A 23,211-nucleotide genomic window follows, 5' to 3' on the forward strand; every position below is an offset into this window, starting at 1 on the left:
CCACCCCTTGATTTCAGCCTTGTGAGACTCTTGTGAGCAGAGAACCCAGCTACTCCATTCCTGGACTCCTGACCCACAAAACTGTGAGATGATAATAAGATTATTTTAACCCAAAAAGTTTATACTAATTTGTTAGGCAGCAATAAAAAACAATACACCTTCTTAGAAAAAATAAGCGATCTTCCTCAGGAGTCACTCTTCTTAGAAACTAGGGGGAGAGAGAATTCTAAATACATATAATTTAGCAAATTTGTCCCTGTAACAAAATTAATGTTAACAATAGCACTTAATGCTAGGCATCATCCTAGATGCTTTATAGATGCTTTATATTTCTTTCTTTCTTTTTTTTTTTAAGGTTTATTTTTTTAGGGGCACTTGGGAGGCTCAGTCAGTTAAGCATCAAACTCAATTTCAGCTCAGGTCATGACCTCATGGTTTGGGAGACTGAACACTATGAGTGCGGAGATTCTGCTCGGGATTCTCTCTCTCTCTCTCTCTCTCTCTCTCTCTGCCCCTCCCTCGGTCGTGCTTGCCCCTTTTTCTGTCTCAAATAAATAAACATTAAAAAATATTTACTTTTTAAATTTTAATTTAATTTTTTAATGTTTATTTTTTGAGAAAGAGAAAGAGATAGAGACAGCACGCGAGCAGGGGAGGGGCAGGGAGAGAGGGAGAAACAGATTCTGAAGCAGGCTCCAGGCTCTGAGCTATCAGCACAGAGCCTGACGCGGGGCTCAAACTCACAAACTGTGGGATCATGACTGGAGCTGAAGTCAGATGCTTAACGGACTGAGCCACCCAGGTGCCCCAGTTTTAAGTTAATTTTAATTCCAGTATAGTTAGCACAGCGTTATATTAGTTTCAGGTATAAAATATAATGACTCAACAATTCCATACATCAGCGGGTGCTCATCACAGCAAGAGCATCACCTATTTCCCACATCCTCCCACCCATCAATGATTTGTATTTCATTTAATCTTTATATCCACTCTGAGGGGCTGATATTATTGCCTCCATTTTACAGATAAAAAACTAAAGTTCCTGCGTGAGGTCACAAAGCTGGAAAGTAGAGTGGGGATTCAACCAAGGCCTGCTGTTGTTTCCAAAGCCCAGACTCTGGACCACTATACTACTAACTTTACAGACAGCATCAGAAGTTCACTTAGAAAAAGAACTGTCTTTCAAAAATAATTGTCTTAATAAATGCTGAAGGTATAGGAGAGTCCTTGAGGCCGGAGTGTCCAGTTGACTGGTACCCATTAATACATTCCATTCATGTTTTTGTCTCCAATGTTCCAAGAAATTGTATCAAGATCACTAGCAACCTCCACATTCCTAAATCCAGCAGTCACTGCTCAGTCCTAATTGTATACAGTATTTCTCAGCAGCATTCAACTTAAGAGAGCACTCTCTTCTTGAAGCTCTTTCACTTGTGTTTCAGGACACCAAGACTTGGTTTCCCTCTTGCCTTACCTACCATTCTTTCACATCTCTTTTGCTGGCTCTGCTTCCTATTGCTGACCTCTAAATGTTGGAAAGTTTTAGGCCTTCTTCTATTTTTGTGCTCAGCTCCCTGGGTGTTCTTATCTGTCTACATACTTTAATTATCTTCTATACTCTGGTCAATTTATATCGTCATACCTAGCTGCTTTCCTGATCTCCAAAACTCCTATATCCGCCTGCTTAACCAACATCTCCACTTGCATATCCAGCAGGCATCTCCAAATTAACATGCCCAGAAATCTTGATAACTTTCTCCTTCCAAATATGCTTCCTACGAGTCTTTTCTGTATGGGGGTCCTCAAAAAACTAAAAACAGAAGTACCATGTGATCCAGCAATTCCATTTCTGGGTATTTATCCAAAGAAACGAAAACACTAATTTGAAAAGATATATGCACCCTTATGTTCATTGCACATTATTCACAATAGCCAAAACATGGAAGCAACCAAGGTGTCCATTGATGGATGAATGGATAAAGGAGATATGGTGTGTGTGTATGTGTATATACACACACACGCATATATATATGTGTGTATATATATATGTATATATATATATACATACACACTTCATTTAATATATACCTAATATATGGTTACCTAATAGTCCATTATATATATATTATATATATTCCACACCTAAGTGAACTCCTACGGTATTTGTCTTTCTATTGTCACAAATGGTAAGATAAAAAGAACAAAATCTTGCCATTTGTGACAACAGAGAAAGACAAATACCGTATGACTTCACTTATATGTGGAATCTAAAAAACAAAACAAAACTCGTAGATGCAGAGAAGAGACAGATGGATGCCAGGAGTGAGGGGTTAGGGGATGGGCAAAATGGGAGAAAGGGGTCAAGAAGTAAACTTCCAGTCATAAAATAAATGTCATGGGGATATAATGTACAGCATGGTGACTATAGTCAACAATATTGTACTGCATATTATGTAACTTTATATGATGACAGGGAAAAACTAGACTTATTGTGATCAATTTGCAGTGTATACAAATACCAAATTATGTTGTACACCTGCAACAAATATAACGTGATATGTCAACTATACCTCAAAAAAAAAGTGGGAAAAAAAATCTTTCCCATTTTTTTTTAATGTTTATTTATTTTTGAGAGGGAGACAGAGCATGAGGGGAGGAGGGGCAAAAAGAGAGGGAGACAGAATCTGAAGCAAGTTCCAGACTCTGAGCTGTCAGCACAGAGCCTGACAAGGGCTCAAACTCATCAACCGCAAAATCATGACCGGAGCCGAAGCTGGACGCTTAACTGACTGAGCCACCCAGGCACCAAGTCTTTCCGATCTTGCTTGCTGTTACCATCTTCCCAACTGCCCAGGCCAAAACTTTAAGCATCCTCCTTCATTCTTCTCTTTCCCTCAAACTCTGTATCCAATCCATCAGCAACTAACTTAAAGAAAAACACCCGTTTCACATTACCTCTACAGCCACCCCATCTGTGCTGCCATTATCTCTTGCCAATGCAACAGCCTTCTAACTGGTCTTTCTGCTTCCTCACTTGCTTTCTTGTAGACCATATCTTTAGGAATAGCCTTTAGGAGCTTTTCCTTACCATGGCCTAAGAAGTTGTCCATGATCTGGCTCCTACTTATCTCTCTAACCTCAATCTCCCACTATTCTCCTCTTCATTCACATCTCTCCAGGCACACTGGCCTTCTTGCAATTCCCGAACATGTCAAGCTTGCTCTTGCTGCAGACTCTTTGCATTTACTGTTCCATCTGGCTGGAATACTATTCCTCCAGACCCTCCCAGGGCTCACCCTTCATATCCTTCAGGTCTCTTTAAAATATACCCAGGCAGTCAGAGAAACCTTTCCTAACCACTCCAAGCCATCTGGCTCCACCCCCACCCCTACTACTTCTCACACTGTAGCCTGCTTAATCTTTCTTCATATTACTTATACTATCTGCGATTATATTTACTTAAAAAAATAAAAACTTATTTAATGCCTGTTTCCCCATAAAAATGCAGGCTTCATGAGTGCAGGAACTTCTGTTTGCCTTCAATGCTAATCCCCAACGACTGGAACACAGAGGTGTTCACTAAATGTTAATTGAATGAGTAACTCAGTTGTTTAAAATTTGGAATCTGTTTTCCCATAGAACAATTAAGGGTTCTTAGGCAGACCCCCAGGAAGCCTCTTGAATATATAATTAATAACTGTAGGATTAGTAATATTAGCCTGGTGTCTGGCTCCTAGAAACAGTGGGATCATGCCACAAAGGGGGAAGGTAAAAGTGAGACTCCTCTTTCCTGAATGTACCTGCATAAAACTTACAAATAGTTTTATCTCCTGTTTGGCATGTTACCTCCTTTGAGTGCCTCCTCTCAGGGCTCCTGTTACTCTAAGCCTTACGTAGGTCCCCAACATTGCCTCAAAACTCTATTATAGTTCCCAGCTCCTCCCCCGAATTTCCTCCCCAGCAAATTTTCTCTTTCTTCAATTGATTATAGCAACTATGTGAAGGAGAGAAATTTTATTGAACTATTGTAATTCACAACAATGGGTGAATAAATCATTCGACCCTCCCAGGCGTCTTTACATATTTAAAAGAGAATGTGTACTAAATTAATTAATTTCTAATTGGTAGAATTTGGGACATCAGTACAATGATGTAGAAAAAACATGGAGTGGACAGAAGATACTTTTGGGGGTGGGAAAATAACTACCAAATAATGTTTTGTTTTCATAATTTTATTTTTTAAAATTTTTAAATGTTTATTTATTTTTGAGAGGGGGGGAGAGGCAGAGAGAGGGAGACAAAGGATCCAAAGCAGGCTCTGCACTGAGAGTGGAAGCCCTATGCGAGGCCTGAACTCATAAGCTGCAGGATCACGACCTGAGCCAAAGTCAGATGCTTAACTGATTAAGCCACGAAGGTGCCTCTGTACAGAAATATATAGTAGAGACCACGTGTAACATAAGATGGTAAAACACTAATGCACTTTGGGTAAGGGCTATTTATTATTTAATGCCTGTCATTTTTGTTATTGTAATTTACAGCTTTCTAAAAGGCTACCACATGGACAGATAAAAAGATTTCCCAGGTGAAAATACAACAGGAAAATGGAAGGCAGGGTAGGGCCTAAACCCCTACTTATTAGCAGATTCACCTGGAGCCCTGGTTAAACCATATATTCTGGGCCCCAAATCACAGAGCTCCCAAAGTGGGACACAGCTGTGGTTCTAACAAGAGCCTGACAGGATTCTTACATGAGTGGGCCTGCAGACAGTTCCCAAGTTTGAGAGATACTGGGCCAGAAAGCAAGGAGATCTGAAGTCTTAGCAGAGAGGAAGCAAAGGAAACAGATTCCAGAGGTAAATTCAAAATAGAATTAACAGGGCTTAGTGATTTATTGGATATGACAGATGAGGAAGAATGTTAAGGGCAACTAGGATAACAGCTGTGCCATTAAAAAGAGAATATTAAGAATTCAGAAATCAGGTTTTGATTTGTTTTTTAAGGTGGAGGTTGAGAAGACGTGGTCCTGTTACAATGATGAAGTCAACTTTCCTTAAAGTAAGTTGAGGTTGTTATGGGCATTTTGAAGAGATGTCCAGAAGGCATTCACAAACATAGCCTAGAGTATAAAACTGAGCTCCAGGAAATGGAAGACACGGGTGAGAGAATCATTGCTATCTTACTAATAGTTGAAGCCTAAAGAATCTATCAAGGAAGTGGGGACGGGGCGGGGGGGGGGGGGGATCTAAAAATTACTCGTTAGATTTCACGGGCTTCTTAAGCGATAACTGCATTAGATGAGTGTAGGGAACCGAAGAGGGACTAAAGTGGACCAGCAAAGCCCATCCACTAGGGGCCTGACCCAAGCTTTTAGCAAACGTCTAGTTGAAAGAAGCCAGGGTACACTTCCACCGCACCGTTCCGTGCTGCGTAAGCCTCCCCTGCTGAGGTCGTAACTCCAGAACGGGTATAAGAGAGTACAGCTGAATGGCCCGAAGGTCGGAAGCCCCCACCCAGTTCCATGAAAGGAGACGGCCGAGGCTGACCAAGATGCGTGGTCAGACCCCGGGGCTCCTTGTCCACGGATTCCGCGAATCTTTCTAACCTCCCTGGGCCCTCAACAGCTAGTTCCACTCACTTCTTGGAGGGTCCGGCCCAGCATGGTCCTCGTGCCCAGCCTGCCACCACAGGGACCAGGTGACAAGGAGGAATAAAAAAGGTCAACACCCGCGCCTGTATTACATGGGCGCAGCCATCTTTGGCCGTCACTGACCGTTTCAACATCGAGTACTTAGATTGGTCGAATTGCAGCCCGGGGAAATTATCTTTGCACGTGATTGGTTGGCGCCGCAAAGCAACTCCTGCTGCGAAGGAGAGAGGGTCGTAAGGAGACTCGGGGCTAGGGTCGCGGAGGGAGTCGGAGAGTCTCAGGTTCTTGGTAGCGTGTGGTAATAGAGCGGGGTTTGCTTGTCCTGCCGAGGGCTTCCGGGACAGGGCTGGCTTCTAGGGGTTTTGTATTTTTTCAAAGGGGAGGTGTAAGGAGGGAAGAGAATGACAGAATACTGACTGGAACGCTAATTGGAGATTTTCAAATGGGAAGAGCAGAATAATTCCATATTCTTCTTCCTTCAATTGCCCCATTAGGCAGGCTGACTTCTATTTTGAATTCTCAACTGAAATCAGCCAGTGTGTTTGGCAGATATTGACCTAATTTAGGGGTTAGAGTTTGAGCCAATTTAAATGCATTTTACTTAGGGCCCACAATACAACCACTGTTTACGATGGAACTTCTGCTGAAAACCTGTGTACTTAGAAGAAATGCATGTACTGCGGTTTGCTTCTGGAGAAGCCATGCTGTACAAAAGCCTTCAGTTAAAAAGATTAGTACTACCTCTCCAAGGAGCACCGTCATGCCCGCTTGGGTGATAGATAAATACGGAAAGAACGAGGTGCTTCGATTTACTCAGAACATGATGATACCTGTCATACACTATCCAAATGAAGTTATTATCAAAGTTCACGCCGCGAGTGTAAATCCTATAGATGTTAATATGAGAAGTAAGTTTTCGGAAGACATTCCACCTTCCCTTTTTCTTTCCTTTTTTTTTTTTTTCTTTTTTCCAGAATTTCATCAGGGATCAGTTTTAAAAGATGTTATTTGACTACAGCTCTTTGGTTAATACAAAGGAATTGTTTGGGTTTTTGACAGTATCTCAGCACATATTATTTCTCAGGTTTTTGAAATTGCAGTGTTCATGGTATACTTCAGTCTTCTACAAAATATAAGCAAATATATGTTTGAAATTTTTCCATGCCTCTTTACAGTGAGGATTGGGATTTGAGCTAATTTGGGGTCCACAGCTAACTTTTTGGTATATCATCCGGGGAACTTTGTGTATTCTGAGGGCCACTGCAGGTTTTGGAGGTATGATTATGTTTTCACATCGGTTCAGAATTTGCATTTTTATAATAATTCTCTGCTCTCTCACTATTCTCGTCTGTCTTTATTGGTCCAGTGGACAGAACAGGTTGCCAGGATTTGGACACAGTACTTCATTTCTGCTGTTGGATTTTTGCTCTCGCCCTTTAAAATACCCTTTCCTGTATGCTTCATCCTAAATGGGAATGTTACCATCTTAATTTCCGCTGAGGCATATTGCCAAAGTTTGGAAAGCACTATATTCCTTAAAATTATGTACGCTTTGCAATTGTTATAGTGCCAAAAAGATTGATTACCCTTTGTGAATTTAACTTTTGGAAAATAATGACAAAAAGATTGCTTGCGGGAACTCCTCCTGTCTTCTGAAAACATAAAAATCTCTTGATGATTAGTTAACCTCCATGTTCTAAATAAGCTGCCATATGCAGTTTATTTTAACCATGAGTCTGTGTTTTGAAGGCCTTGTGTGCAACATAGATTGCCTCATAACAGTTACTGTATGTGAACTGTGCGTGATTAGTTCAATTTCTTGGTTCATAGAAACCAATTACAAAGACCGCATTAATGATAGAATGAATCATTTTGTGGAATTTATAGAGAAAGATGAAAGTGTTGAGACTGACATCTTTTCATTTCTTCCTCCTATTTTCCAGGAGCTGTGTGATAGATTAGGATAGCCATTCTCAAGCTTTTTGGTCTTGAGATCTCTTTAGCCTGTTAATACTTAAAATGGGCTTTTGTTTATGTGAGTTATAGCTGTCAGTGTTTACCTTATTAGAAATTAGAAGAGAAAATTTTAAATTTTCATTTAAAAATGCAATGAACTTTTGTGTTGACATTACAAAATTTAAATTAGGGCAGAAATATAAAATGACATAAAATGAGAGACAAGTCCATATGTGAAGCATTGGAAAAGGTGGTGGTTGATAGAGTGTAGGGTCTACTTCAAAGTGCTTACAATGAAAAATAACTAGTTTCCAAAATAAGGAAAAAAATTGAGTAAGAAGGATAGCATTGTTTAACACGTTTGCTTATCTCTGTGCCTTCTGGTTTAATAAGACAGGTGGATTTTCATATGAACGGCTGTATTCAATCTGTTGCAATACATCATTTGAAGTTAGTGAAGAAAATCCAGCCTCCTGCAGGTAGTTGAAAGGAAAGGACTTAGACTCCACAGATCTTGGGGATGTGAAAACTTGGAGAACTGCTGGATTTGGGAAATAAAGCACACTTTCACAGTCTAGGTTTTTTTGTTGTTTTTTAAAGATTTTATTTTTAAGTGATCTTCATACCCAACATGAGATTCAAACTCCCAACTCTGAGGTCAAGGGTCACATGCTCTACTGACTGAGCCAGCCTGGTGCCCTCTTGGTCTTTAGATCTTTTGACTCCAATTTTTAAAGTTGATATTTTTAACTCAGTGAATATATCTAGACCTGTGCTGTCCAGTATAGTAACGACTAGTCACAGGCGGGTGGTGAGCAACCGAGGTGTGGCTAATCTGAATTCAGATGTGCAGTTAGTGTAAAACGCACACTGATATCAAAGACTTAGTAAGAAAAAAAAGAATGTTGGGGTGCCTGCGTGGCTCAGTCGGTTAAGCCTCCGAGTTCAGCTCAGGTCACGCTCTCCCAGTTTGTGAGGTCAAGCCCTGCATCAGGCTCTGTGCTGACAGTTCAGAGCCTGGAGCCTGCCTCTGCGATTCTCTCTGCTCCTCCCCTCTCCCCCCTTGCACGCGCGCTCTCTCTCTCTCTCTCTCTCTCTCTCTCTCTTTCTCTCTCAAAAATAAACATTAAGAATTTTTAATTTTTTTTTAACGTTTATTTATGTTTGAGACAGAGAGAGACAGAGCATGAACGGGGGAGGGTCAGAGAGAGAGGGAGACACAGAATTGGAAGCAGGCTCCAGGCTCTGAGCTGTCAGCACAGAGCCCGACACGGGGCTCGAACTCACAGACCGTGAGATCATGACCTGAGCCGAAGTTGGCTGTCCAACCGACTGAGCCACCCAGGCGCCCCAGCATTAAGAATTTTTAAAAAAAGAATGTGAAATGTCCCAACAATTTTATATTGATTACATATTGACCTGATAATATTTTGACTATATTAAGTAAAATATGAAAATTAATTTTATTTGTTCATTTTTAGTGCCTACTAGGACATTTTGAATTAATGTGACTTGCATTGTATTTCTATTGGACAGTACCAATCTAGACAATGTGAGGAATAGCTATTACACATTTCTTTGTGGGCAGGGGGTTTGAGGAAATACTTAGATTCAAAAAGTGTTTGTAGCTAGAAACTATTAAGGGAGAATTGAAATGTCTTTACTATGATTGTCCCATGAAATCCACATTTGTATTCTTTTTGTTTGTTCTGAAGAGTTGCTACTAGTTGGAAATAGTGTTTCACTTTATTCATTTACATAGGGTATAAAGATAATAGTTTTTATAGGCTATGCCTTTAAGTGGAAGGTTTATACCCAATGATCAGTATGTTTTGTCATCCCCTTTGATTATAAATCCTTTGAAGGTAGATCTCATGTTCCCTGTCAACTACTACCTGTTTTAGTGCTTCACATATGTAGTTGTCATTCAGTCATTATTTTTGTGTCATTTTATCTTTTCATTTTAACTTAAGGTTGTACACTAAAATTAGTGGTGTTCTAACCTTGAGTACTTTGTACATTTTGTCTTCATTTCAACCTGTTAACTTTTCATTTCTTTGAATGCACATGGACAATTTGTATTGTGTATGTTTTGATTTCAGTAGGTTGACTAGATCGGGACTTTCTTGGCTGCTATTTAATAATGTAATGTTGTGACACATTTTACTTGTATATAGTATTCTTGAGACATCTTAGTTTTATATAACTTAACCAAGTAATATTATTTGTAAGTTACCATGTTTCCTGCTCATGAATCCTTTTTTTTTTTTTTTTTTTTTTGTGGGGTGGGGGGCGCGGAATGTGTGATTGTTGTTGCAGAAGATTGCTGAAATGGTAGCTTGGGGAAATAAAATAATGAGTACTAGATTATAAACTGTAGGAAGCACTTGTTTCCCTTGACAAGAATGCAAGGACCTGTCTGTTTTGAAAGATGAAGGCAGGCTGTTTTTCTGGAGATAGCCACTTTTATTGGACATAAAATCATAAATCCTGTAAATGGCTAAATAAATGCAAAAATATATATAGCCAACAGAATCATCCCAACAAAGTTTGATTTCCTTAGATGGGATTAAAGTCACTGAAACTGATGACAGATTAGGATTTTTCACATCATCCCAATTCTTTCTTTTTTTAATTTATTTTTAATTTTTTAAATTTACATCCAAATTAGCTAGCATATAGTGCAACAATATTTCAGGGGTAGATTCCTTAATGCCCCTTACCCATTTAGCCCATCCCCCCTCCCATAACCCCTCCAGTAACTGTTGGTTCTCCATATTTAAGAGTCTCTTCTGTTTTGTCCCCCTCCCTGTTTTTATATTATTTTTGTTTCCCTTCCCTATGTTCATCTGTTTTGTCTCTTAAAGTCCTCATATGAGTGAAGTCATATGATTTTTGTCTTTCTCTGACTAATTTCACTTAGCATAGTACCCTTTAGTTCCATCCATGCAGTTGCAAATGGCAAAATTTCATTCTTTTTGATTGCTGAGTAATACTCCATTGTATATACCACATCTTCTTTATTCATCCATTGATGGACATTTGTGCTCTTTCCATGCTTTGGCTATTGTTGATAGTGATGGTATAAATATTGGGGTGCATGTGTTCCTTTGAAACAGCATACCTGTATCCCTTGGATAAATGCCTAGTAGTGCAATTGCTGGGTCGTAGGGTAGTTCTATTTTTAATTTTTTGAGGAACCTCCATCCTGTTCTCCAGAGTGGCTGCACCAGCTTGCATTCCCACCAGCGATGCAAAAGGGATCCTTTCTCTGCATCCTCGCCAACATCTGTTGTTGCCTGAGTTGTTAATGTTAGCCAGTCTGACAGGTGTGAGGTGGTATCTCATTGTGGTTCTGAGATGTATCATTTCCCTGATAATGAGTGATGTTGAGCATTTTTTCATGTGTCAGCCACCTGGATGTCTTCCTTGTAGAAGTGTCTATTCATGTCTTTTGCCCATTTCTTCACTGGATTATTTGTTTTTTGGGTGTTGAGTTTGATAAGTTCTTTATAGGTTTTAGATACTAGCCCTTTATCTGATATGTCGTTTGCAAATTTCTTCTCCCATTCTGTTGTTGCCTTTTAGTTTTGCTGATTGTTTCCTTCACTGTGCAGAAGCTTTTTATCTTGATAAGGTCCCAATAGTTCATTTTTGCTTTTGTTTCCCTTGGCTCTGGAGATGTGTTAAGAAGTTGCTACAGCCAAGATCAAAGAGGTTTTTGCCTGCTTTCTCCTCAAGGATTTTGATGGCTTCCTGTCTTACATTTAGGTCTTTCATCCATTTTGAGTTTATTTTGTGTGTGGTGTAAGAAAGTGGCCCAGGTTCATTTTTCTGCATGTGGCTGTCCAGTTTTCCCAACACCATTTGCTGAAAAGACCCGTCTTTTTTCCATTGGATATTCTTTCCTGCTTTGTCAAAGCTTAGTTGGCCATACATCTGTGGGCCCATTTCTGGGTTCTCTATTCTGTTCCATTGATCTGAGTGTCTGTTTTTGTGCCAGTACCATACTGTCTTGATTACAGCTTTGTAATACAGCTTGAAGTCCGGGATTGTGATTCCTCCTGCTCTGGTTTTCTTTTTCAAGATTGCTTTGGCTATTAGGGGTCTTTTCTGGTTCCATACAAATTGTAGGATTGTTTGTTCTAGCTCTGTGAAGAATGCTGGTGTTATTTTGATAGGAATTGCATTGAATATGTAGATTGCTTTTGGGTAGTATTGACATTTTAACAATATTTGTTCTTCCTATCCAGGAGTGTGGTGTCTTTTTTTCCATTTTTTTTGTGTCTTCAATTCTTTCATAAGCTTTCTGTAGTTTTCCGTGTATAGATGTTTCACCTCTTTGGTTAGATTTATTCCTAGGTATTTTATCATTTTTGGTGCAACTGTAAATGGGATCGATTCCTTGATTTCTCTTTCTGTTGCTTCATTGTTGGCGTATAGGAACGCAATCGATTTCTGTGCATTGATTTTAGCTCATTGGGTTTTCCATATAGAGTACCATGTCATCTGTGAAGAGTGAAAGTTTGACCTTCTCCTGGCCAATTTGGATGCCTTTTATTTCTTTGTGTTGTCTGATTGCAGAGGCTAAGGCTTCCAATACTAGGTTGAATAATAGTGGTGAGAGTGGACATCCCTGTCATATCTTGACCTTAGGGGGAAAGCTCTCAGTGTTTCCCCATTGAGGATGATCTTAGTGTTGGGTCTTTCATATATGGCTTTTATGATCTCGAGTTATGATCCTTCTATCCCTACTTTCTTGAGGGTTTTTATCGAGAAAGGATGCTGTATTGTGTCAAATGCTTTCTCTGCATCTATTGAGAGGGTCATATGGTTCTTGTCCTTTCTTTTATTGATGTGATGAATCACATCGATTGTTTTTGTGGATATTGAGCCAGCCCTGCATCCCAGGTATAAGTCCCACTTGGTCGTGGTGAATAATTTTTTAATGTATTGTTGGAGCCAGTTGGCTAGTATCTTGTTGAGGATTTTTGCATCCATGTTCATCGGGGAAATTGGTCTATAGTTCTCCTTTTTAGTGGGGTCTCTGTTTGGTTTTGGATCCAAGGTAATGCTGGCCTCATAGAAAGAGTTGGAAGTTTTCCTTCCATTTCGATTTTTTGGAACACCTTCAAGAGAATAGGTGTTAACTTTTAAATGTTTGGTAGAATTCCCTTGGAAAGCCATCTGGCCCTGGACTCTTATTTTTTGGGAGATTTTTTATTACTGATTTGATTTCTTTACTGGTTATGGGTCTGTTCAAATTTTCTATTTCTTCCTGTTTCAGTTTTGGTAGTGTATATGTTTCTAGGAATTTGTCCATTTCTTCCAGATTGCCCATTTTATTGGCGTATAATTGCTCATAATATTCTTATTGTTTTTATTTCTGCTGTGTTGGTTGTGATCTCTCCTCTTTCATTCTTGATTTTATTTATTTGGGTCCTTTCCTTTTTCTTTTTGATCAAACTGGCTAGTGGTTTGTCAATTTTGTTAATTCTTTCAAAGAACCAGTTTCTGGCTTTATTGATCTGTTTTGTTTTTTGGTTTCGATAGCATTAATTTCTGCCCTAATCTTTATTATTTCCCGTTTTCTGCTGGTTTGGGGTTTCATTTGCTGTTCTTTTTCCAGCTCCTTAAGGTGTAAGGTTAGGTTGTGTATCTGAGACCTTTCTTCCTTCTTTAGGAAGGCTTGGATTGCTATATACTTTCCTCTTATGACCACCTTTGCTGCATCCCAGAGGTTTTTGGTTGTGGTGTTATTATTTTCATTGGCTTCCATGAACTTTTTAATTTCCTCTGTAACTTCTTGGTTAGCCCATTCATTCTTTAGTAGGATGTTCTTTAGTCTCCAAGTATTTGTTACCTTTCCAAACTTTTTCTTGTGTTTTGATTTCGAGTTTCATAGCATTGTGGTCTGAAAATATGCATGGTATGATCTCAGTCTTTTTGTACTTGTTGAGGGCTGGTTTGTGTTCCAGTATGTGGTCTATTCTGGAGAATGTTCCATGTGCACTGGAGAAGAATGTATATTCTGATGCTTTAGGATGAAATGTTCTGAATATATCTGTTAAGTCCAGCTGGTCCAGTGTGTCATTCAAAGCCATTGTTTCCTTGTTGATTTTTTGATTAGATGATCTGTCCATTGTTGTAAGTGGGGTGTTGAAGTCCCCTACTCTTATGGTGTTATTATCAATGAGTTTCTTTATGTTTGTGATTAATTGATTTATATATTTGGGTGTTGCCACATTTGGCGCATACATGTTTACAATTGTTAGGTCTTCTTGGTGGATAGACCCCTTAATTATGATGTAATGCCTTTCTGCATCTCTTGATACATCAGACAATCTAGACTTTAAAATAAAGACTGTAAGTATGGCTACTCTGTCTGTCTTTTGTTGACCATTAGCATGATAGATGGTTCTCCATACTCTTACTTTCAATCCGAAGGTGTTCTTAGGTCTAAAGTGGGTCTCTTGTAAACAGCATATAGATGGATCTTGTTTTCTTATCCATTCTGTTACCCTGTGTCTTTCGATTAGAACATTTAGTCTATTGACATTTAGAGTGAGTACTGAAAGATATGAATTTATTGCCATGATGTTGCTTGTAGAGTTGGAGTTTCTGGTGGTGTTCTTTGCTCCTTTCTAGTCTTTGTTGCTTTTGGTCTTTTGTTTGTTTGTTTGTTTGTTTGTTTGTTTTCATCTTTTCTCCCCTCAGAGAGTCCCCCTTAAAATTTCTTGCAGGGCTGGTTTAGTGGTCACAAACTCCTTTAATTTTTGTTTGGGAAACTTTTTATCTCTCCTTCTATTTTGAATGACCGTCTTGCCACATCATCCCAATTCCTGAGCCTTATTGACAATCTCTAACAATGGGCCTCCGAAGGGCCCCCATTCCTTTGTGTCACCTAGCAGGTTTTCACTTGCTACCGGCTGCATTCTGGATTTGGGGCTTGTTTAGCTAGTAGTAGCAGTGAGCCAGTGCTACTCAGCTGATGCATCAGCATGTCAGGGTGACCAAGAAACCTGAGCAGCCTTGTCCTGCAGCCTCTATACCTCAGAAGGGACCGAAGAATTTTGGCAGCTTTGAAACAGCAGCTACACCCTGACATGGCTAAATACCCACTTTTGTTGCCCAGACCACATAGGACTTTCAGAGAATAATTGTTTAATTGTGTTTTAGGCATGGAAAAGGGATGTAAGACAGGAAAAGTGAAACATGACTTCCATAAATATTACATGTGAAGTTGCTTTTTTTTTCCCCCCCTGACAGTGTGCTCCCCTAATTAGCCAGATGGCAAATGTGTAATATTGGCATGATGGCCATCAGCTTAGGTTTTCTGGGACTATCCCAACCTTGAAACACTCTCTCCCATAGTCTTGATTTTTTGTTCATTAGAAAAACAACTTCTACAGGCCACCCACCTGTCATCTCCCCCCTGGATCTTCTACCATCCCTCCCACTGTATGGATTAACTGTCATTGCTGTTATCTGAGGCCAGTCTTCCTCTAGATTCCATCCCCTTTCATCATCTCAGGAGCACGGTTTCAGAAATTCGTAACTGTACCATCAGTCTTTGCCTTTCCATTGAATCATTCTGATTAGCACACAGTCTTGCTGTTATGTCTCCCCTCTTAAAGAGGAAAAAAATACACACTCAAAAATCCTCTCTCCATCTCACTTGCATCCCTCCAACCACTGTTTCATTTCTAGCTCCCCTTAGAGCAAAACCATTTGAAAGAGTTGAATGGTCTCAGGTCTCTGGTTCTTCACCGCCCGTTCTCTTTTGAGCACTCCATGCCACAGCAACTGCTGTCAAGGTCACCAAAGACTGCTATGTTGTTGGATCCAGTTGTTTGGTTTTTTTTGAAAAACCTCTTGGCAACTTTTTATTTGAAAAACTGTCTTCCCTGTCAGCATTTGACTTCTTGAAATGACCCTTTTCCCTTGGTCTTCAGGACCCCTCTTCACCAGTCAAGCCTTCTTAGTCTCTGTTGCTAGTTTCTTCTCATCCTTAGGATCTAATGTGCTACCACTGAGGGTGGGTGGATGGGGAGGAAAGAGGAGTCTTACGGGGAGGTTTAGTGGTTTGGGAGCTTAAATGTGGTACATGACACTGGAAAGGTAGAAAGAGTGCTTATCCTGAAGAACCTCACCTAGCAGAAATGTTCTCAGAAATGTCAAGCAATAGGGGCAATAACAGATACTTTCGTGTCTTGGAAAAGTCATTTTATATGTTGAAATTTTGTAATAAACTACTTTGGGTTATTATAGATAGAGTAGCCAATTTATTTAAAACAAAAAAGTTACTAGAATGTTTTCAGCTCTAGTTAGCTGATATTTATGTCAATATTAAAAAAAAAATAAAACCATGTATAATAAAGCAGTTGACTTGTATCAGAATAGATGCAGTCAAATGGCTTTTTCAACTCCTGAATCTATGTACTTATTTCAAAGATGTTCTGGAAACATTTTTTGGGACATGGGGAACATTACTCCTAGACAATGTCCATATCAAATACTAGACGCATGCCTATTTGTTAACTTCAAACAGCTTTAACATTTATCTTCTTCACTAGACTTGGCACTAAATGACTGTTGTTTAAAAAGATCACGAATGATTTGGGGTGCCTGGGTGGCTCAGTCGGTTGAGCTTTGGCTCAGGTCATGGTCTTGGGCATCGTGGGTTTGAGCCCTGCGTTGGGCTCTGTGCTGACAGTGCAGAGCCTGGAGCCAGCCTGCTTTGGATTCTGTGTCTCCCTGTCTCTCTGCACCTCCCCCGCTCATGTGCGCACATGCGTGCATGCTCGCTCGCTCTCTCTCTCTCAAAAATAAGCATTAAAGCCAATTTTTTTTAACTTAACGAATGAATAAAAGAAACCATCTTCAAAGAACAGAGTAAAAGTATAAAAGAAAATCCCCTAAATTCTGAAGACCACTTCAAAAATTGGAATTTCAAAAACATTTTGAGCACTGGTACCTTTAGTTTAACAAGTGGTTATAACTTTCCAAGTATATAATTTTCTTTGAAAAGAACATTCATTGTTTTTGTGCTTTTGCATGTGATGATAAAAAAAACTGTAAGGTTGATTATTTTATAATCTACATCTTGAGGATCTAGAATTGTATGTGGCCTGTAACCCTGTAGTAGTTTTTAAATCCTTCCATTCTTTTGGAGGCAACGGATACATTGTATTTCATAGGTGGTTATGGAGCTACGGCTTTAAATATGAAACGTGATCCTCTACATATTAAAACCAAAGGAGAAGAATTTCCCCTGACTCTGGGCCGGGACGTCTCTGGGGTGGTGATGGAATGTGGACTTGATGTGAGGTACTTCAAGCCTGGAGATGAGGTGAGATCTGCGCGGTCACTCTTCTTTTTCTAAATATACTTCTGAAAGAAGCAAAATGAAATTCGCATATCTGTGTCCTTGACCTTTTTTCTTCTTTCCTTGTTTTTTTTTTTTTTTAATTTTTTTAGGGTTTATTTATTTTGAGACAGAGAGAGCAAGCGGGGCAGGGGCAGAGAGAGAAGGAGACACAGAATCTGCAGCAGGCTCCAGGCTCCGAGGTGTCAGCACAGAGCCCGCACGGGACTTGAACTCACAGAGCCGTGAGATCACGACCTGAGCCGAGGTCGGACGCCCAACCGACTGAGCCACCCAGGCGCCCCTTTTTCTTCTTTTCAACAAGTATACTGAACTTTGGCCAGAACCTTCATGTTCTTGGTTCTGTTGTTACATTTTTCACAAACAATTAAAAAATAGCTTGATTGATAGGTGCCTGGGTGGCTCAGCCAGTAAGTGTCTGACTCTTGATTTTGGCTCAGGTCATGATCTCCAGGTTTGTGAGATCGAGCCCCACATTGGACTGCACACTGGGCATGGAGCCTCCTAGAGATTCTCTCACTCCCTCTACTGCTCATGCTTTCGCTCTCTCTCTAAAAAAAATGAAAAAAAAAAAGCCAAAAAATAGCTTGACTGTACCTGAACTTTCTAAATCTAGTGCTTAAGAATTGCCCAACTTTAAAATATGTAGGATTGGGCTTTTTTTTTTTTTGCCCTGGAAGAAGTCTTTAAATGACAGTTTCTACCCTATGGGTTAGATGTTTTAAAATAGCTAAAGTTTGGTATAATAACCTGTCATTTGTCACTTTGAACTTTTATACCAAGAAGTTAACATGAGCTTATAATAATAGCTAACACTGTTCTAGTTGCTTTTCATAAAATAACACATTTAATCCTAATGAAGTAGGTAGTTAGGCACCATTTACACGATGGGGAAACCAAGCTATAAAGAGGCCCCACGGCTGGTAAGCACGGGAGCCAGAATTCAAGCCCCAGAGACTGTGCTCTTACTAGTACTCTAAGTAGTCAATAAATACACTAGGATTTACTGGCGTCTGCTTCCAGTGTGGTTGGACTTGATAAATCCAGAATCGTACTACATTTATATTATGTGAAAATAACTCTTTTGCTTGGTATATTGCTGATTTGTGCTTTTTTCACAGGATGGGGTCTGTTACTGGGGAAAACCCTCACGCTGAGCTTTGGTCAGAAAATATGTTTCTAATGAAGTTGTGTGTTTCAGGTCTGGGCTGCAGTTCCTCCCTGGAAACAAGGCACTCTGTCAGAGTTCGTTGTAGTCAGTGGGAATGAGGTAACTCACCAACTCTGTGCTGAAATGCCATTAGAAAGTATAAACAAAGACTGACAAATATCTCTGAAATAACTGGTTGTTTTTCAGATCAGGTTTTTGTTTTATGGGTAGTTTTGAAAGAGCTAAGATAGAGAAGAGGAACTATTGAAAGAGTAAAAAAGTATTTCATGTCATTAGTAACACTGCCTGCCAAAGCGGTTCTTTGTCTCCCGTGGAGCAGGGATTTGGAGTGAGATTGAGAAGCCCTGCTGTGTTTCTCAGTTTTACCCAGTATGAGCAGTTGAAACCAAATATACCAAATGGAGCATACCGATTAATCATCAACAGAAGCATGGGAGTATTAGGCTGTTTTAAATAACTTTAAAAACAGTCTAGTCGAATACAGTCAGGTGAGCTTGACGATTTGAATAGAGAGAAAGGGGTTAACATTAAGCAAATTGGCTACAGAAGGCAGGGCAGGAAGGGAAAAGGGGGTATATTACTGAGATCAGAGAAAGTCTGGAAAGATTATCTTCCACTAAATGGGAGTAAAGGAAACAGCTGATCTCAGAAACAAATTAGAATGTGTTTATGAGGGCTCAAGGTTTATTTGGATTTATTTCTGGGTATACTCAGGACTAATGGGATTATTGAATGTGGTCTCTTTATGAAGAATTAAGCTGCTTTATCTGATAATGTAGCCTATAAAATATTACTGAACCTCCTGTGAGGTAGATTGAGTCATTAGGAGAATATTCTTTAGGGATAATCTTGGAGGAGGGCATGCAGTAAACACTGAACCTGGTAGAATGTTACAGACTTATCTATGAAAGTAGTTGGATTCCTACACAGGTAAATATGTTTACTTGTGTCCATAGGTTTGCAAGTCATTGCTTATTTTTAACTGCTCTCTTCGAATTTAGGTCTCTCTGAAGCCCAAATCACTCACTCATACTCAAGCTGCCTCTTTGCCGTATGTGGCTCTCACAGCCTGGTCTGCCATACACAAGGTTGGCGGCCTGAATGACAAGAATTGCACAGGAAAACGGTAAGTATCAACTGTGACATCTAAACCTCCCTTCAACTCTATTTGTGTCAGGTTGCACTTTGTGTTGATTCTTAGTCCGAGCAAATGGGAATTAAAAATTTTTAAATGGAAACATGTAGGTGAACTTTAGTTGTGTGAATCGCCTAAATAGTGTGATTTCGTATGTGAATCTCTGCAAAGAAGATCCTAGCTTTTATTAGCTTCCTTAAAAGTTTTAAGGATCATCTTATACATTTTCTGAAGAATGCTGCGAAGGTGCTGGTGTTTTTGTTTTGTTTTGTTTTCCTACCTCTACTAGGATTTACTCTCTCACTTGCATATTATATTCCAAAGACCAGATATAAAGGGACTACAAAACACTGTTGATTATTCTTAAGTTCTCTTAGGCTCAGTGCCTGGCACCCGTTAGGTCAATTCTTGTGCTTCAAAGTGTTTATTGTTTGAGTTAGCAACAGCAGTGAGTAGAAATGTCTTCGGTGTACTTGAGCCCGTATCCAGACCCTGCTACTTTCTAGCTGGGTGGCGCCCTCCATCACTTCTCTTCTGTGAGTTTTGTTTTAATGGTTCAATGAGATAACACAAGGAAAACTAGTGGCCCAGATTGTGGCCCATGGAAGGCACTCAGTAAATAGTGGCTGCTGTTATGAGCAATGAGATTGTATTTTTTTGTATTTTAGAAAGTTGGCCCGATAGGGGATACTGATTTTATTTTTTGGTGAGAAAAGGAGAGACTAAGAACCATTTAATGATGGTGATAAAGGAGAGAGCTATAGGTCAATTTTTAATAAGTTAAAATGAGTTTTTTGATTACTAAGAATTGTGCAGGTAAAATAACTATACTTTTCTGAAACCTTACCCTTTACATTTAATGTGTTGGGTTATAAAGGATTGAATTTAATGTAAGCTTAATAGCTGTATTTCTGAAAGCAGTGTGAAGATGATTCATCTAATGAAGTGCTACCCTTTGTTGTAGAATTCATGGCAGGTGTTTACTCTAAAGGTCAATCCTGTTTATTTTTTAAGCTTTTGAAGTTACCATTTAGGTCAACTACTTTGTTTAAAGTAAATTAGTCTGGCCACAAAGATTTTTCTAATGGTTTGTTTTCATTAATAACCTTGCAAAATTCAGGGTTTTTAGACCTTTATTATTACTGTAGGCTCTGCATTGACATTGATCTTTATTATTTTGTTTTGTTTTGTTCTTCCTTTAAAAACATTAGACTTTCTATGCCTGCGTGACCATGAGTGCACTATGGTTAGGGAGCTCTCATTTCTTTTGCCAGTTCAGGGTTCTCCACACATACTTGTTTTTAGTATCTTGAAGACAATTTAGAAACAACTCTAATTGCCTCTTCTCAGGTACATGGATCCGTGCCCCCATTTTATTATAAGCCTTGTGGGTAATTCCTTGGTACCGCATTGCCTTCTGTTTAAGCAGTAATGGCTTGGAACTGGGGAAATAGAGCCCCAGGTCCTGTTCTCCAACTCTGCTGCCGACTAATGAGGTGACCATGTGCGTGCCATTTCCGGTCTTGCGCAGTTTCCTCCAACGCACTGGGTGTAGGACGGGGCAGGTTGTTAGGGGAGCTCTGAGAAGTGGGAAGTCTTACACCTTCTAAGGCCATTATATTGTATATTCAGTTGGGTGTGTTCGTTGATTTAGCCACATATTAACCACACTGGAGTGAAATCTACTGTAAAGAGCCTCCCTAGCTCATCTCCTGAATTTCCTGCATCCCCACATACTTGGTGACCTGACCTGTAGCATGCCTTTGTTCCAAGTGGTAATGAGACCTGGCCCCTGGGTGCTCTAGGAAAGTTGTCTACTGAAGTGGTCATAATGGCCCACTTCTCCCACTCCTTATTTGTGGGAATTGAATGAGTGATGTGAGCATCTTAAAGCACTATAAAAAATAATTTTATGTGAAGAAATTCTGACGAGAGTGGGATTTTACTATACATCAATTCAGAGGTTCCAGTGTCCAGAGTGGCTTTTTTCAGTTTGACTATTCATTGTGAATGGGGGAGCATATTTTAGTGTCTCTAAGCCATAATTATTCTCTATTAGCATTGAGGCATGTTTTAGTCTGCAGTAAAGCAGGTCAGTGTTTGTTAACAGGGTCTTAATAGTCTGTTTTTCTAACTGGTTAATTAAAAAAAAAAAACCAAAACACCCATCAGCACCCTGGAAGATTTTATAGGATTTCTTTATAACAAACAGCTTTTTGAAATTAAGACCAAGCTTTCTAAGAGGGGCGCCTGGGTGGCGCAGTCGGTTAAGCGTCCGACTTCAGTCAGGTCACGATCTCTCGGTCCGTGAGTTCAAGCCCCGCGTCAGGCTCTGGGCTGATGGCTCAGAGCCTGGAGCCTGTTTCTGATTCTGTGTCTCCCTCTCTCTCTGCCCCTCCCCCGTTCATGCTCTGTCTCTCTCTGTCCCAAAAAAATAAATAAACGTTGAAAAAAAAAAAATGAAATTAAGACCAAGCTTTCTAAGAGTTCAATGTGTTTACTTTTCCCTTTTTTGTTATATAATTGTATTTCTGCAACAACTGAGCATCAGTTAACCGAGGTAATAGTTTAATATTGATGTCACAAAATGTCATTTATGCCCACACTTTGATAGCACTAGAAAATGTCAGGTGAAGTGATTTTTTTGTTACCAGCCCATCCATAGTTTCTTCATGATTTATTAAGTTGGAAAACATAGATAACCTAGGGCTCTCAAGATGATAGACAGGTTTTAAAAAGTGGTTACACCAGGTATATTTTGAAAGCAGTTCAGTCTGATGTTCTATTTATTGGTAGTGTCATGGTACATCTTGCGTATTTCATGCTCTACCTGAAATTCATCTTTTACAGGGAAAGTTGTACTTCACTCTGTTTGACAGAAGTATTAGAAAGTCTTAGAAATTGAACCATTCCTCTTCTACAAAATAAATTTCACTTTTAAATTGTGTATACAATGCAATGAATTTAGGAATGCTTTTCGCTGTTTCTTACCTGATTAGGCTTTTTGACAGTAAAATTTTGTCCTATGATTGTAAATTGTGTGTCTGATTAGTTCTGTTACAGAATTACACAGGCTGCAACTTGAAAAACATCGGGTTTATCCCCCACTATCACTACCACCACTGTGCTTATATCGGTAATAACACAGTTTCCTTCTTTCAGAAGCCTTCTGCCTGTTCTTCACTGGACCACCCACCTATTTCTCCCCGTCTCCACTCCCGCCACCCCTGTGGAGTTCGGGTTTTCATTTGCACTTGACTGGGTGGTAGGGTTAGAGGGGTAGGGGGAAGAAGAAAGAAACCCCGGCCCTTTACTTGCTCCTTTGTGAAGAAATCTTGGGGCTGGGAGGAAGAGGAGAGGGAGGGTGGAGACTCTGGCTGGTGTGATGCAAATGGATCTTGACTCTGCTTCTGGACCCCCTGGAGCCCCAGGAGGGCTCAATCAAAGAAATAGTAGAAAATTTTCTCCTAGCAATTTGTGTTTTACAGATGAGTTTTCTGGGTGACTAGGATAATATCTTGGGAAGTTGAGAAGTCATTTGCTCCTCAGTGACCATAATTTAGCTTCCAGCATTGCCATTCAGCTGCAGCTGTTCTCACCGGGGTCATAGCTGACTAAGTGGCCAACCAGGTGATCTTTCTCGGTTCTTCTTATCATTTGATCTTCGTGAAGTATATGGCACTGTTAACCACTAACTTAATACTCACTTTTTTCATGGTTTCAGGACACTGGACTCCTTTAGTTTTCTTGCCTTTTTGACCATTTCTTGTAATTTTTAGAGGACCCTTTCTTTCTCCAATCCTTAACTGTTACTGTGTTCCCAGTGTCCACTCCATCATTACTCTCTGTCTCTCGGAGATCTCTCACCTACTCCCAGCTTCTGTGTATATTATGGAAGCTTGCAGATCTGT

The 23,211-nt window shown here is 39.7% G+C and overlaps 2 protein-coding genes across 5 annotated transcripts in view; one reads left to right on the forward strand and one right to left on the reverse strand.

Moving 5' to 3' along the window:
* Window positions 1-5,776, reverse strand: part of QRSL1 (glutaminyl-tRNA amidotransferase subunit QRSL1) — a 31,434-nt gene extending 25,658 nt beyond the window's left edge. For 2 of the 3 annotated variants that reach the window (XM_015076640.3, XM_015076638.3), the window contains exon 1: window positions 5,639-5,776. In XM_015076640.3, coding sequence (XP_014932126.1) covers window positions 5,639-5,662 — 24 coding nt within the window. In that variant the 5' untranslated portion in view covers window positions 5,663-5,776. The remainder of the gene's footprint in view (window positions 1-5,638) is intronic. The other variant, XM_053222418.1, reaches the window with a different exon arrangement.
* Window positions 1-23,211, forward strand: part of RTN4IP1 (reticulon 4 interacting protein 1) — a 150,967-nt gene that overhangs the window by 95,822 nt on the left and 31,934 nt on the right. The window contains exons 1-4 of one of the 2 annotated variants that reach the window (XM_015076642.3): window positions 5,854-6,558; window positions 16,807-16,958; window positions 18,196-18,264; window positions 19,167-19,291. In XM_015076642.3, coding sequence (XP_014932128.2) covers window positions 6,282-6,558; window positions 16,807-16,958; window positions 18,196-18,264; window positions 19,167-19,291 — 623 coding nt within the window. In that variant the 5' untranslated portion in view covers window positions 5,854-6,281. Of the gene's footprint in view, window positions 1-5,853; window positions 6,559-16,806; window positions 16,959-18,195; window positions 18,265-19,166; window positions 19,292-23,211 lie in introns of those variants that run through there. The other variant, XM_053222419.1, reaches the window with a different exon arrangement.

This window comes from Acinonyx jubatus, chromosome B2 (genome assembly GCF_027475565.1).
Source record: "Acinonyx jubatus isolate Ajub_Pintada_27869175 chromosome B2, VMU_Ajub_asm_v1.0, whole genome shotgun sequence".
NCBI classification, from domain to species: Eukaryota; Metazoa; Chordata; class Mammalia; order Carnivora; family Felidae; genus Acinonyx; species Acinonyx jubatus.